At 39.9% G+C, this 16301-nt stretch overlaps 1 protein-coding gene across 1 annotated transcript in view; it reads right to left on the bottom strand.

The window, feature by feature from the left end:
• Positions 1–2836: 2836 nt before the first annotated feature.
• PFKM (phosphofructokinase, muscle) overlaps positions 2837–16301 on the bottom strand; it is a 34841-nt gene continuing 21376 nt past the window's right edge. Inside the window, exons 12-22 of the mRNA XM_029284380.1 lie at positions 15809–15872; positions 14159–14305; positions 12600–12670; positions 11833–11920; positions 11273–11425; positions 10047–10211; positions 8131–8192; positions 5997–6108; positions 5661–5760; positions 5182–5287; positions 2837–3561 (exon numbers count right to left, since the gene is read on the bottom strand). Coding sequence (XP_029140213.1) covers positions 3414–3561; positions 5182–5287; positions 5661–5760; positions 5997–6108; positions 8131–8192; positions 10047–10211; positions 11273–11425; positions 11833–11920; positions 12600–12670; positions 14159–14305; positions 15809–15872 — 1216 coding nt within the window. The 3' untranslated portion in view covers positions 2837–3413. The remainder of the gene's footprint in view (positions 3562–5181; positions 5288–5660; positions 5761–5996; positions 6109–8130; positions 8193–10046; positions 10212–11272; positions 11426–11832; positions 11921–12599; positions 12671–14158; positions 14306–15808; positions 15873–16301) is intronic.

Raw genomic sequence — 16301 nt, 5'->3', positions numbered from 1 at the left:
ATTATTATTGTATAGTTCTAGTGTGCCCAAGCGAAGAAATGGCAAAGTATTCATTTTTGAAGACGTTAAGGCATTTTTCAAATGTTTCAAGGGGTTTCCTCATTGTGTCCAATGGGGAATATATTTTTCTTGCCATACAATTATGATTGTAATTCTGTTTTTGTGGCAGACTTCCGTTGCTTCCATTGCCTTGATTTGTCTTAACCAAAATGAAAACGGGGTGACAAGTATAATTAACTAAGTCCTATATCTGTCGTTTCTTAAAAGGTTGATCACTGTAAAGTTGTAGATGTGTTTCTTTCAAAAATAATTCTCTTGGTTCAGAAAAAGAAGCGGCATCCTTATGAATGCAAGGGAGCTGAGATACAGGTCTTGGGAGTCCCAAATGCCCTTTAGACATTTGGCATTTTAAGTGCCATGAACCTCATTGAGCAAGTCTAATGGCCTGTGTTTGTGGGCATTGTAATTACAACCACTGTTTTATCTGCTATTCAGTTTCACAAAAAGTTGTAATTTCTGACAATAAGCCTTTTTTTGGCTATTCCCCCAAGATTGGAGTGTTGGCTCTCACATTGATTCCTGAAGTGGCTCCTATCTGCTCGGGATAATATTCTTGTTTCTGTTTTGAAGACAGGGAGATGGGAATTAGAACCCTAAACAGCCATCTTGAAAATTAGACAGTGTGGGAATAGTTATATTAATTGTTGAAATAATCAGTGTTACATGCTACGATTCTGGACTGTGGAATCTACTTGATATGAACAGCCATCATTCTCTTCAGATGTGTTTCCTTTCTTATTGCTCAGGCAAATTAACAATATTAAGATGCCACAACCCACACCGTTCATACAGAAATAGGGAAATGAAAAAAATATTCTCATCAGCATTTGGATAGTCGGTCACCACAGCTGAAATATGCGTTTTGGGAGTTTAGGTCTATATACTGAACAAAATACTGTTTTATTCAATACAAGAGTTGGGACACAGCCACTTGTAGAAGGAGAGGAGAAAGGAAGCAAAGTGTAATTATCTTGCCTTCTTTGCCTCAGGAAATCATTCTAGTATTCAGATTTTGTTTTAGCCAAAACCCAGAAGCACCACTTTTCAGATTTTCTGCTGAACTTCAGCTGGACTAAGATGATTTGGGAAAAATTTCAAAACAGTTTTGTTCTTTGTTTCATGCATACACCAATTTCCAAAGGAATAATTAAGTATGAGATGGTTTTGTTTCCCCCTGCTATGTCTTCTCCTCCATATTGATCTGGACCTGCTTACAAGAAAAATGTAAGCTCAAAGTACTCTTTGAAGTGCTTGGTTGTGGAAGAACGCTTGTTCAGTGCACAAGTGACTTGGATATTAAAAGCTTGCTGATTACATTTACATTGTACTGGAGAGTTTTTATTCTGTTGTTTATGTCTTCATAAGACTGCTTCATATGATTATTTTTCTTCTTGACTATCTGCAGCAGAAAGATGACTGATTTCTTCCTGCTTCAGTCCTTATTTTTATATTCCTAAGGTAGACCAGCTCACATTCAGGGAATGGGACAACTTGCCACAGTCAGCTCGCTGTGGCCCACTCTCCATGTCCAACTCACCACAGCCAACTTGTCGCAGGACAACTTACTGCGGAACAATTTAACAATTCTGTTTAATTACTTAAAATAAATAAAAATTTCATTTTGTTCCTCCTTTTGCATCCTTTTTTAATGATTCTATTCCACATTTGTTATTAGTGTAACTTTTGTCCGGCAATAAGTTGTCGTGTGGAGAGTTGGCCACGGCGAATTGTCATAGACCCCACATTCACCAGACATGTGAATACACTGATTTCTCAATAGTGATAATTCTGACTATGGAATTTTGAGAATTGAAATCTAAACTTGGGGATAGATGTACTAGGTCAGGGGAGTCATAAAAGAGCCAAAGTTGACTACCCCTGTACTAGGTGAACGAATGATGATGATGATGATGATATGGATTTCACCAAAGCAAAAACATAATATGAATGAGCCACATTGTGAGTGGAGTAGCTTTAGTGAAAGGCATTAAATTCATCAAATGAATAGGGAAATCCTTAACAGAAAAAGTACCAATCAACAGCTTGATTTTGTTTCTAAGCATTTACCCAAAGAGCAAAATTCCTATCCTTGTAGACACACACTAAGTGGTTGGTGCTTCTTTGTGGGTTTGCTTTTCTGTCATAGGTAAAAAATGCAGAGATGATTTTATATAGCTTGTACAGTGTTCCCTTTAAGTCAATCTCAATCTTGCTCTGGATAAAGAAGGAAAAATGTGACTGGGAATGGGAGAGACACAGCAATGAGTAGATATAGCAGTGATGACGAACCTTTTAGAGACCGAGTGCCCAAACTGCAACCCAAAACCCACTTATGTATTGTCGGGTGCCGGTTGGGTGTAGCCCATTGGGTGGGTGTGGCCCATTGGGTGGGCATGGCCCATTGGGTGGGCGTGGCTGCGGTGGTAATGGCAGACTGGGTGGGACTAAAAAATTCAATCAATTCCAACTTTGTGAGATCTTTTTTTTCCCCGCGAGAAGTTGAAATTGATTGATTGATTGAACCTTTTTTTTTGCACACGGCGGCAGAGGCTTAAAGTGAAAAGGTTTTATGAAATCCAGCTGAAGGCCTAGGACTGGGGCGATGGGGCGCATGCCCACAGAGAGGGCTCTGAGTGCCACCTGTGGCACGCGTGCCATAGGTTCGCCACCACGGAGATGTAGTATTCAACAATGGCTAGACAGGCTGGGTCTATCACTTGCAGTACAGAGGTTGGTAATACGATTAAAATGATGTAGGGAGCAGAGATATTACAACTTCTAGTCAAATAGTTACTGTTTTTTATTTTGAGCACTTGGATGAGTTGAATCTATTTTGAGAATTGGCATTTAGATGACAAAAGTTTTAATAACCATAATTCTGTCCAGTTCAAATGATGACAAGATGAAGAAGATTCTATTGAAGTACATTCCTGGTGCAGCAAATAGCCTTGGCTAATCTTTCTGACATTGGCTAGGAAAATCTGGCAGCAATAGTCCATTCCACTCTGGAGAAAGAGGGCCCCCAGAAGCATATGATTATATAATACTGATAAACCTAAGAGTGACCCTAGCTAATATCCCAATGGAAAGACCAGCAGGGAGCCTATTTAAGCTGCCTTGAGCTTTCCAAGAAAGTAAACAACAGTAGAAAGTTTTGCCAACTATTAGGTATGGCGCGATGTAATGATATGCCATATATCATAGGCACGTGGCTCCAATTACAGTACATAACACTAGATGGAAAGCTGCATGCTAAATTGGGGAAGGAACGGAGGATTTGTAATTTATTTAGAAGTCTCCTTCCATGCCATGACTGAAACGGGAGGGACAGCTGCACCTGGCTTGCTAAATGTTCACAGGGCACCTTCCCCAGATACTCTCTTGCGAGTGATATGCTCCAAGGGGGCTGTCTCTGAGGTGTCAAGCTCAATCTTGTACTTGGCTAGAATCTTCAAGATGGGACGAAGCTTCAGCCACCACTGCGTTTTGGGGATGCGATGACTGTCAAAGAAGAATAAAGGTAAGGTCAGTATCTGCATGGCAGGGTTATCCCATTCCACTGCAACATATTTGGTGGCTACAGCTACTCTGCCTTTGAGAAACATTTACCCAAGCTTGGGAAACTTGTAGGAAGTTGTAACAATGGGCATGTTCACAAAGTTAAACTATAGTGGTCTAGTAGTTAAGGCATCAGGCTAGAAGCCAGACCATGAGTTCAAATCCCACCTTGGCCATGAAAGCCAGCTGGTTGATCTTGGGCCAGTCGCATACTCTCAGTCCAACCCACCTCAGAGTTATTGTGGGGAAAACAGGAGGAGGAAAGGAGTATTAGGTATGTTCGCCACCTTGAATTAATTTATAAAAAAAAAAAGGTGGGATACAAATAAAATATACCTTTGTTTTGCAAATAAAACTATACAAAACATGAAGCTCAAGCATTTTCTACCACATGATCAAAGAAAGAACAAAGAATTCAATTTCATTCCAGCAGGGGCCTGGTTTGTTTAAAGTGAGTTATGAGTTATTTAACAATTGATGTTTTAAAAACAGACATACCTAAAACACCGAATTCTATGCTTGCTTAACAAATTAGAATTTTATTTTAAATCAGCATTCATGTAATAAACCAGGAATCTACTAAACTGGAACTTGGGAGGAAACCCTATCCCCAAATTCTGCTTGGGTATATAATAATAATAATAATAATAATAGTAGTAGTAGTAGTAGTAGTAGTAGTAGTAGTAAAGTTGGAAGGGACCTTGGAGGTCATCGAGTCCAACCCCCTGCTCAGGCAGGAACCCTACACCATTTCAGACAAATGGCTGCCCAGTCTCTTCTTAAAAACCTCCAGTGTTGGAGCATTCACTGCTTCTGGAGGCAGGTTGTTCCACTGGTTAATTATTCTAACTGTGAGGAAATTTCTCCTTATTTCTAGGTTGCTTCTCTACTTGATTAGTTTCCATCCATTGCTTCTTGTCCTGCCTTCAGGCGCCTTGGAGAATAGCTTGACTCCTTCTTTGTGGCAGCCCTGAGATATTGGAACACTGCTATCATGTCCCCCCTCGTCCTTCTCTTTGTTAAACTAGACATACCCAATTCCAGCAACCGTTCCTTATATGTTTTAGCCTCCATAAGCTTAACTGTATATTATTAATTAGACACATATCCTGTTTTCCTCAAGGAATTCAAAGCAGCTCATGCACACAAACCAGCTCTGTAAATATGTTGGGTTGGATGTATAGCTGAAATTGCATTAGAATCTGGATTTTCCTAGTCTTCCTCTACCTCCGTATCCTCTACAGTGCCTCACTGCAGATTTAAGTCTGAAACATTTGTTCCATTCTCAGAGAAATTTCCAACTTTAGACTTCCCTGTCCTCTGCCATTTTTTAGATTTCTGAATCTATGTTCACCACAAAAAGACCAGAAAATTAGCTGACACAGTAAATGCCTATGGCAGTTGCATGCAAGTCATATTAGATTTGAGTCAAACGAAGTATTTTGTTATAACAATGAGGGCTAGAAACTATTTTTAAAAGATTCTTTGGTTCCCAACTAATATTGTGGATTAACTTAACTTTCTATGGCACACTTTCTGATTATTCCTACAGAGAAGACTTACTCAAAATCTGTTTCTCCTTTGAGTTCCGTAAGGGGCTGGAATACCAGGGCGCGTCTGCGCATACCCAGCAGGCAAGCTGAATCAGCAGTGTTGGCAAAGATACGACCTGCAAAAGAAAGCATTGCAAAATGTTAACATTTTACTGGAAGCTTGAATTCTTATTCTTCTACTGAAAGCTCCAATGGAAAGCATTTATTTTGAAACATTGGGTGTAAAGTGATATATTGGGATTTAGCAGAAAAGTCTTCCATTAAAAACAAAACCCTAGAATTAAGTATCAGGCTTTGAATATATGAAAAGATCTTAAGCACTGACTTTGCACTATAGACCCCAAGATTCAAGAACATCATAGATAGTATCAAACCTCTGGCACAGATACTCCTTCGCCTACTGTAATTGATTTCTTTCCTGTTTATTACCAATAAAGGTGTGGCTGCCCACCAATCTAAGAGGCAATCCAATGGTAAAGTCCTATATACCATGTCTGGAGCACTCTTTGATCTTGCCAGACATCCATGCCACAGCTTTGGCACCCATTTTTGTTCCAAAGTTCCGGTCAAATGGAGTCGGTGACCCACCCTGTGAAGGTAGAAGGAGAGTTATATTCAATTATATGTTAAACCTTAGCATTATGGAAATGTGATGAGGACAGTAGCTTGAAGCTTGAAAATCTTTGGATAGAAAGATCTGCAGTGATGGTATTGAGACAGGTAAGGAAACAGGGTTCAGTGGACTACTGGGGCTTTTCTGCCCAATGACACTGATTATAATAGCAGAGTTCACACATAGTACCAAGTCTGATCTTTCTGATGTACCTGCTGCATATGTCCCAAAACGTTCTTTCTGGTATCAAATACACCTTTTCCTTCCTCTGAATACAAATTATATATGAAGTCTGTGGTGTAGTTTTCATTGCTTTTTTCATTCCTGGAAATGAAGAAAAGAAGCATACATGCAGCAGGAAAACACAGAATTGACTAAATAAATAGTCCATAAAATGGAAAACGTTTTGGCATAATACTGTACAAAGGGCATTTTATTTCAGAATGTTATTGACAACTCTTGCATATACTTCTGACTTCTATCTATTCTATTCCCATGGTCTTCCTGCTTCACTGATTAAAATCTTGTCTTCATTTTATAGCCTATAATTTGTAGTTATTAATGCTGTAAATTATGAGTACCAACATTCAATCCACCTGGAAAGCATCTTGTTGAGAAAAGTGGATTTCAAAGAGCAGCCTAAGATTGTTTCTTCAACCTTTGTGAAAAATCTGGCTCTTTTGAGCATCCCATACTTATTTTCATCAAATGCAAACTTGGCCTCCAATCTTGTCCCTTTGCACAGAAATCAGGTGAGCTGAAAAGCTGCTGCACTTGTTTTGGTGTATGCCTCAGCATGAGGTTAAAGCATGTATATATTATACAGGTATTAAAATAAAGGAGAATATTTGTAGCTCGGAGTTGAAATGAGGGGTCCTTGATGCTCTCTGAGCTTGTTTGGTTTCTTGCAGATGTTTCATTACCCAAACCAGGTAACACATCAGTGCTAGTTTGGGTAATGAAATGCCTGCAAGAAAACAAGCAAGCTCAGAGAGCACCAAGGACCCCTCAGGTATTAAAATGCTTGTGCTGTTTTCCACGATACTCCATTGAATGGGAAACCTATGACCTTCCTGGGCTACAGCTAGTTGAGAAGGATGCTGAGAGCTGTCTATCTATAATATCTAAATCAGTATTTCTCAACTTTAGCAACTTTAAGACATATGGACTTCAACTTCCAGAAGCATGGCTGGCTGGGGAGTTAGGAGTTGAAGTCGATACGTCTTAAAGTTGCCAAAGTTCAGAAGTACTGATCTAAAGAAATCTGCCAGGAGATCAAATACTTTTTTCTGTTTCATTTCTCATGGCGCTTACTGGCCAAAGAAAGTGAAAAAGCAAGCTAATATGTAAAATGCCTGTTTTTCATTTGGGACATGGGATTATGAGAAGAGAAGGATCTTGTTGCTCTAAAAAAATAATGGGCTGGGCTGCCTGAAATACCTTGCAGTTCATTTCATTTTGCTGTTGTTGCTAGTTGGACACCGGCACAATATTCATTCCATACTTAGCAATATATACTGTTGAATAAGTAGTGAATGGATATATCTGGCTATATGCTGGTTTGAAAGCAATTCTATGTTTCCCTAATCCTACATTACAGTGTCAGCAATGTTGGAGAACCAAGCAGGTTTTTTTTTCCCTGCCATAACTAAGCTAGTCAAAATTGTGACAAATCTAACATTTTCTAGGGCACTAGAAACAATTCTTTCGAATATAGCCTTTTTCTACAAGTCATTAAAACAAGTTTTTAATGATTCCATAGAAGTCTGAAAAAAATGCAGCTGCAACTAACTTTATAATTAGATTTCTCAAAGGAACACTGCACTTGCATGCAATCTGAGGTATTTCTGAATTACTTTCAGAATTACTTTCAAAGCATGCACAATCCTAGTAATTTCTATGTTCTCCGAAGAACTTCTGAGCCCAGTTTATTTTGGGAGAATGTTAATAAAGATGCACACTACAAGTATGGCAACGTATGTATAAAAATACTCTTGCTACTGTTTCCCTTGCAAAGTGTCAGCCCTTTCCAGACCAGGGAATTTAAAATCATAAATACTATTTTTATTGTAAGGTTATAGCAACAAAATCTTGCAAGTCTGAATATGCTTCCCCCCTCCCTGCCTAGTAAGAGATTAGGGAGAGTCCCTACTGAGACATCTTCTCAAACTACATTCCCGCTTTGAACTCAGATTTGTCAGATAGTTGTCTAGGCTGCAGCTCTTCCTCCTGTTTCTCAAAGTTATTTTCATAACCCATTCCAAAAAGGAATATTTTTCATCACACTTACAAAGAAGTGAATGGCTTCTAAACTTTTAATCCCCTCTAATAAGTTTAGTCAGGTACCTCAGTACTAGGCCTCTTTTCACTGTGGTTTTCATTTTCTCAGTCAGATGTTCCACGTTCATCTGTAAACCAAAGAAAGAACGGAACCACTTGTTTTTATCCCTCAAATTGTATATTAACACATTTCAAATGCAACACTGTAGATTTTATTAAACTAGCAAAGCCACTAAATTTACCACACCCTTATTACAGAATCAAAATGTACCCCCCCATGGGAATACTTTTCCATGTTACGTTTATTAGGTAGTATGTTGTATGTATTTGTGGATATATGCACACTAAATAATTCTCTCTGAGAAAATTGCATTATGTCTGTATTTATTTGTATTAATGAAGGCAGAGCCAGCACCCACAGTGAACAATGTCTTAAAGTTCTGAATTAGTTTGAGCTCAAATGTCTGATTGCTTCTGATTGAAGACAAACCCAAGGAAATAAGTAATAAGAGATGTAACCAGCATCCTCCCCTGGACGGAGACAGGAAATTATATTGCATTTCTCTAAATAAAAGGCAACTGCAATAAGCACTTATTAATAACAATTAATAACCACAATTACACCCAGTGCAGAAATCAAACAATGTTAGCTGACTGGCTGGAACAGCAAATTACACAATGAAACAGCCAACATCTTCTGTCCCATTCATTTCTCTAATAAGTGATGCTGCAATTATAATTGCAGTTACATTAGAGGTTTAATACCCACAGCAAAATCTGTTAATAAGTGTACATGTGTGTTGAGGGGAAGGGATTGAGACAATGAAAGAGAATCTGATAGCACATCAGAACAGAAGTGGAGATGGGGCTGAGAATCTATTTTGATACCTTGGAAGTTGTGAAGGGTGGGATATGAAAGAACAGGCTTAGGCCAATCCCAACAGTGGCTTTGGGTGCAAAAGCCCACCAATTCCAGAGATATTCTATTTTGGCTCTGGATAGGATTGTGCTTCCCCATGCTGAACTGGTCTGTAATCTGGGGATTCTCATGGACTGCTTCAAGATCAGTAATAGCAGGAACTGAGAGGACCTTTGAATAGATCCCTTCGATGTACCCAGCCTGAATCAGGCACTTATACGATGGTCACTCTTGTCTGGATTACTGAAATGCACTCTGCAAAACCTCTACATGAGGCTGCCCTTGAAGATCAGAAGCTGCAACAGAATGCAACCAATTATAGGTGCAAGGTGATTTGCTCATGTAACATGAGCACTGGTTATCAGTTTTTTTTACCAGGTACAGGTCAAGGTGTTGGCTGTCACCTTTAAAGCCCTTCATAGTGCCAGACGTGGATATCTGTTGACTAGCTTCTCCCTTTGGTCTCTGCCCATCTTTAAGATTTAGAACAGAAGGCTCCTTCCTGATCTTATCTGAAGGATCTTCTGGGACCTTTCAGTTCAACCTTCTCAGTCATTGCCCCCACCCCTCTGCAACAGGCAGCTGGGCTTCAGCCTTGTTATATTTTGACAAAACTATTAAGATTTGGCTGTTTGGGCAAGCCTTAAGGATCTGAAGGGTTGTTCATACACCTCCTGGGGGGAGGGGATGATTAAATTTATGAGGTAGGATTGTTCCTTTACAGTGGGGAATTACTGCTGTGTTTTCATTTGTATTATTGTTGTGGAAATGTATAAGCCACTTAGAGTCAGACATGGCAGGAGTGCCATATTAGTTTAGTAAAATAATCATAGTAGCAACAAAAAAGATAATCCTTCTCATGTAGCATGCATTCCCTCTAGTTTCTAACTGGTATTTTTCCCAGCTCTACCCAGAAATTCAGGGCTCTTCTAAGATGCAATAGAACTCATTTGTCCAAATACTGGGTCCAGCTCTTCCCCTAGATTATATCAACACATGCAATTCTCCTAGGGCCAGTAATGCGGTTATAGAGCAAACATTTGCCTCTGCAAAAGACGTTCACCTCCAAGTCATGGATGGTGAAAGGATCTTCATAAATGTAGGCAGCATCTGCTCCAGCTGCTAAGCCTGCCATAGTAGCCAGGTAGCCACAATAGCCTCCCATGGTTTCAATGATGAAAACTCGCCGCTTGGTGCCAGCTGCAGACTGTTTGATGCGGTCACAAGTCTACGAATGAAACAAACCAGGCAAAAAAGAAAAGCTTTGAATGTCAGCTGGAAAATATTTGGGGGGGGCATCTGAAGAGAGTTAGCTTAGCTATTATAAAAAGGGAGAAAACTCCATTCCTTTCTAGCACTGATGATGTTACCTAGTTGGGTGATGAAACATTTGCAAGCAAACAACCAAGCTTCACTAAGATTCCACAGTCTTTGTTTTTATTTCTTCAGTCAAGTTCATTTAAACATGGGGATATAAAAAGAGAGAGAATGGGGGGTGGGGGTATCTAGACAAGTGCAAGGTAGAAATATATAACACAGAAAATCTTTCTTATATATATATTGTGACAGGCACCAATGCCTGCACTGTCTTCTCTATCTAGGAACAACTTTCCAACTGACCTAAGTGGTGCTCTGTGTGCAAAGCTACCACACTGCCACTGAGCAATACCCCCTCATTAATTTTAATTGCATGAAATTGCCTAAGACTTTGTTCATTGTTTATTGATCATTTAGTTTGGCCTAGGGTTAGTACTCTCCAGATTTAAGAACAGCTTTCTTTCAAAAGTATTAAGAATCCTGGTGGCGCAGGGGTTAGAATGCAATATAGCAGGCTAACTCTGCCCACTGCCAGCAGTTTGATCCTAACCAGCTCAAGGTTGACTCAGCCTTCCATCCTTCCGAGGTCGGTAAAATGAGGACCCAGATTGCTGGGGGCAATAGGCTGACTCTGTAAACAGCTTAGAGACGACTGTAAAGCACTGTGAAGTGGCATATAAGTTTATTGTTATTTGCAAATTCCTACAGCCTATTTAAAACTTGCAGGTGGTAAATCCTAAACCTGTATCCTCTATGATTAGAAACTCAAAATAAACAAAATAATATTAATGCTTTTTGAACTGTCAGGTCTTTTCCTTTCTTCAGAATCTATTCCAGCTCCTGTGCACAGGAAATACTTGTTGCTACTGCAAACCTATTCCTCACTTCAAAAATGCAAATTTAAGCACTGGTAAGATTCTGCCCTTGGTGAATTTCCCTGAACTGGAACTGGGATGATAACAAACCACATACTGCTGTTATGGTGTTGAGGGCCGTGTCTGCACCGATGCTGAAGTCAGAACCAGGAACATTGTTAGAAACGGTCGCAGGAATCACACAGATTGGGATGCAGAGCTCTTCATATTTGCACCGGCCTTCAATCATTTCCAGACTGCCAGTAAAAGCCTACCAAGCAGGGGAAAGAGGAGGAGGAATTCACTTCTATAATCCAACCGGGAATCCAACTTGTTCAGATGCTGCACTCAAACCCCAAGATTATAAGCATCAGCCTCTTGCAGCTTCCTGCTCCTCCCTTTCCTTCTCTATTGATAACAAAGGAAATTCACTCCCATTATCATTCTGCCCTAGAATCACATTTGCACCAAAATAAACTCTGAACATGTTTTCCCTTGTTCAGCTGGCTTAAGGTGCAGACGTCAGACAGAAGGGGCTTTTCCCAATCATCAGTGAAACACATTTTGCCTGAGGAAAGATATCTGTGGAATATGATCTCACTTATTAGCTATGTCTTCCTATTGATCCTATGTATGATCAGTGACTTGATCTAACAGCTGAAGTCTCCACAGACCTACCTCAAAACCACCAATGATAACCAGCCCGTGGATGTTAAAACTGGCAATGGTGTTACTGATTTCCTCAAAGTATTTCTTGGGTAGAGTCCTGTGATCAAACAGACAAAATCAATAAAAAGTACCAATGGTCCTCCTACACACACAGCCCCTTTAATTCACTCATAGAAAGTACCAGAAAGTACTCCATTAACCCAGAAGCTCCCAGTTCTTAGTCACCCCCATCTGAGAATTGACCAATCTGACTCAGCATAGGATGTGTTTAGACAATTTCAGTTATTCCCAGTGCTGATAGTCCTTGCCACAATTGGGCTGGAATCTTGGTTGTTAAACAAAGTGGTCAATAAGTGAGATGTCATGTGACTGTTTTGTTCAATGACCCAAATCCTGGCACTCCTGGGTGGCTGTTAAGGGATCTCAGAGGTCGTTAAGTGGACACAGTCCCAGATAAGAAGCATTGATGCCTCATAATAGGGGAGGTGCTGGGAAGTCCTTCTCAGGAGCTGAAAATCCTCCCTGCCCAGATTCACACAGGATTTTCAGCCTCTTGAGAGGAGAGACAATTGTATGAAACTTGTGCTGGGCTTTCCTCTCCCACCTGAGGTACCCCACACTCCTTATCTTACCACATTGCCTCTCTTTTGATTCTATTTTAAATTTGGGCCTTTTAGCAATATGTGCAAGTTATATCAGAAGAAAGCATTTCAAAATGTTGATTTATTTTTAAGTATGTTTATTTATTCTGAAGCCTCTGTCCCCCCCATTAATACCTTTTTGTTCCAAGATTTGATCCACCTTTTCCAGTCCAACCACCAACTCCTGCCCATCCTATTTCTTCAATCTGAAAAAAGAAAACAGGGTGGGGAAGAATTTTGTACTCAGCAACACAGTTATTACGATCTCCTGCTCAATAACCACACATTGTTATACAGAATAAGTAATGATTTAAGATGCATGATGAACTTGTGAAAAAGCAAAAACATATGGGACATAAATGCAATACAAATGGTGATGCAGAGAGTTTAATGAAGAGAAGGATGAGGGGGGACATGATAGCAGTATTCCAATATCTCAGGGGCTGCCACAAAGAAGAGGGAGTCAAGCTATTTTTCAAGGCGCCTGAAGGCAGGACAAGAAGCAACGGATGGAAACTAATCAAGGAGAGAAGCAACCTAGAACTAAGGAGAAACTTCCTGACAGTGAGAACAATTAACCAGTGGAACTCCTTACCTCCAGAAGCGGTGAATGCTCCAACACTGGATGTTTTTAAGAAGAGACTGGACAGCCATTTGTCTGAAATGGTATAGGGTTTCCTGCCTGAGCAGGGGGTTGGACTAGATGACCTCCAAGGTCCCTTCCAACTTTATTATTATTATTATTATTATTATTATTATTATTATTATTATTATTATTATTATTATTATTATTATTATTATTATTTAAAAATTAATATTAAGGTGAAATTACAATTTTTCTTAGTAGGACTTGTGGACAGTCAACTAGAAAAGGCTCATGGACAATTAGTTTTATATATGGTAACTGCAGTGAGGCTATTATATGCAAAATACAAAAAGATCCATAATGAAGGAATGGATTGTGAAGATGTCAAACCTTGCAGCAATGGCTAAAGTGACAGTTCTGATTGAGGGCGGAACAATAATTTACAAACAACAATTTATTAAAGACTGGAAACCCTTATGGAATTTTTGTTGAAAATGAGAAATATCAATTGGTGATTTTGGAATTTATTGATTAAAAAGGTTAGTTTATGGGAAGAAGGGACCTATGATTTGTTATTCATGAGGATGAAATGGTAATTACGTGCTTCTAACTGCTGCAAAAAGATTGGTAGCGTTTCTTTAGATATCCTTTTCCTTTTCTTTTGTTATTTAGAGTTTTTCTTTTATTTTTTCATATTCCTTTTTTTCTACTTTTCTTGTTTCTATAATTATTTTTTAAATTTTATGTAAATTTTTCTTTTAACAAAAATATATTTTAAAAAAGGAATGCTTTAAGAAAGGAACACACTTCCATGGCTTTTTGATGGAAACCGATTTTTAGCTTATTTGTGCCTCAGGCAAAATGTTCCATTTTTGTCCCTTTGGAAGGAGTTGAGACGTTTTAAGACTATAAATGTGTGTTTTCTACTCTTATTTTTGGGAAAGACATAATTAAAAATGGTGATGCTGAAAACTGGCCTGCTACAGAATTCAGAATACCCACTGGGGACTGGTTTGGGGCTGTAAAGCAAAGACCTGAAATCACACCTGGCTCACAGGTGGTCTACTCCATTCTAAGAGAAATGGATGGACAGATTAAATGAATTTACCTTTCCTTCAGCAAGGCCCTCAAACCCATCATGCACAGCCAGCATCTTATGTCCATGGATCAAGCCAATTCTGACGGTGGACCTCACAGCTGCATTCATGCCTGCGGCTGGTGCACCTACGTTCATCACTGCCAAATTGTAGCCACTCTGCAAGAAAAAAAAGGATCAAGCTAAAGTCAAAAATGGTTTCCAATATATACATACATCCTACCTGCCTTCAAAGTTCTGTTTCTCTTGGATTCCTTTGGAGGAACCAACCCAGAGGGCATATATACTCAGCCAGGCTGCTCAGTTTAGGATCAAATTTTAGCATTATCAGTTTGGAAAGGCTGCAGTTGTCCAAGCTCATAGAAGGGAGCAGCAAATACCTATATTTCCTCCTAGTATGATACATCATTCTGTTCGTCAAACAGGAAGAATACTTAGTGGAGGGAGAGAGGGGTCTATCTCTCCATTTCTATCTTCCATCCAAACACCAAGTAAATGGGGGCATATTCAGCCTTTCTAAACAAGACATTTTATACTCCAAAAGGAAATATGAAACCCCTTTTTCTAGAACCCCAGCTTTATTGTAGATCATATTATGAGCCATGGTGGTGCAGTGGTTAGAATGCAGTATTTATTTATTATTTATTTATTTATTTATTCGATTTATATCCCGCCCTTCTCCTTACCGGACTCAGGGCGGCTGACAGCCTTATAAAACCAATGCTACAATAAATACCTAATTTAAAACCGAATTAAAAAGAAATATTTGCTATGGCCTATATAATTAAAATTAAAATTTCTCTTAAAAACCCCACTAAAATTCCCTAGGCCAATCCCGCTTGTTGGAAGAGCCATGTCTTTAGGGCGCGGCGGAAGGAGGGGAGATCCGGGATCACCCGGATCTCTGGGGGTAGTTCGTTCCAGGTTAATTCTGCCCACAGCCTAGACCAGTGGTGGCGAACCTATGGCACGGGTGCCAGAGGCGGCACTCAGAGCCCTCTCTGTGGGCACGCGCGCCGTCGCCCCAGTCCTAGGCCTTCAGCTGGGTTTTATAAAACTTTTTCACTTTAGGCCTCTACCATGTGCAAAAAAAAAAAAAAAAGGTTCAATCAGTCAATTTCAACTTCTCGTGGGAAAAAAAAGGTCTTGCAAAGTTGGAATTGATTGATTGAACTTTTTAGTCCCACCCAGTCTGCCATTACCACCGCAGCCACGCCCACCCAATGGTCCACACCCACCCGGCACTCGACGATGCATAAATGGATTTTGGGTTGCAGTTTGGGCACTCAGTCTCTAAAAGTTCGCCATCACTGGCCTAGACTTTGATCCTGACTAGCTCAAGGTTGACTCAGCCTTCCATCCTTCTGAGGTCCGTAAAATGAGGACCCAGATTGTTGGGGGCAATAGGCTGGCTCTGTAAACCGCTTAGGGAGGGCTGTAAAGCACTATGAAGCGGTTTATGTCTAAGTGCTACTGCTATTGTTATTATTTGTTTTCTCTCGCTAGGAGCAGTTCTCCAGATTCTCACACAGAAAAAGGACTTATACATCATCTGGTACCCAATCTTTCTAATTTCCACCTCTAGCATGCCAATTTTGGGTTCTGCCATTGAGCAGTAGTTTTTTCCCTGCCAGGCATTCTCCTCCAATCCCAACCCATTACCTTGGCTGAGGGTGGATGCACGTGAGCCAAAACCTTGTACACATTCCAGTTATTCATAAAACTCCTGTGGGCAACAAGAAAATTATGATGGATGTTTTCTCAGCTATGAGCTTTGCAGCTGAAAGAAGAATTCTGAACATTTGAAAGAATGATAAAAGTGCTCATTGTTATTTCCCATTTCCACACAATCCCCTCTTGGATAGCTATGCCCTAACTTCATGGGAAGAGTAGCAAATAATGAAAAAAGGATTGGGAATGGCTTGTAACCAAACGTAGCTAATTTCATAAAGCAAACAGGGTGGTCCTGAATCAGTCTTGGTCAAGGGACCATTGAAAGATATCCTTGAAAAGGCAACAGTAAATCCTGGTGGACACCAAATGAAACTACAGAGATGTGTCCATGCAGCCACTAGGAACTCAGGGGGGCGGGGGCTTGAAACTTTACTCTTCACGGTTAATCTGAAATATAAATATAGCTCTGCCCATAAAGAAA

The sequence above is a fragment of the Protobothrops mucrosquamatus genome, unplaced genomic scaffold (genome assembly GCF_001527695.2).
Source record: "Protobothrops mucrosquamatus isolate PMUCROS unplaced genomic scaffold, P.Mucros_1.0 scaffold555, whole genome shotgun sequence".
NCBI lineage: Eukaryota > Metazoa > Chordata > Lepidosauria > Squamata > Viperidae > Protobothrops > Protobothrops mucrosquamatus.
The sequence above is the reverse complement of the archived record's forward strand: the minus strand, read 5'-3'. Positions and strand labels throughout refer to the sequence as shown.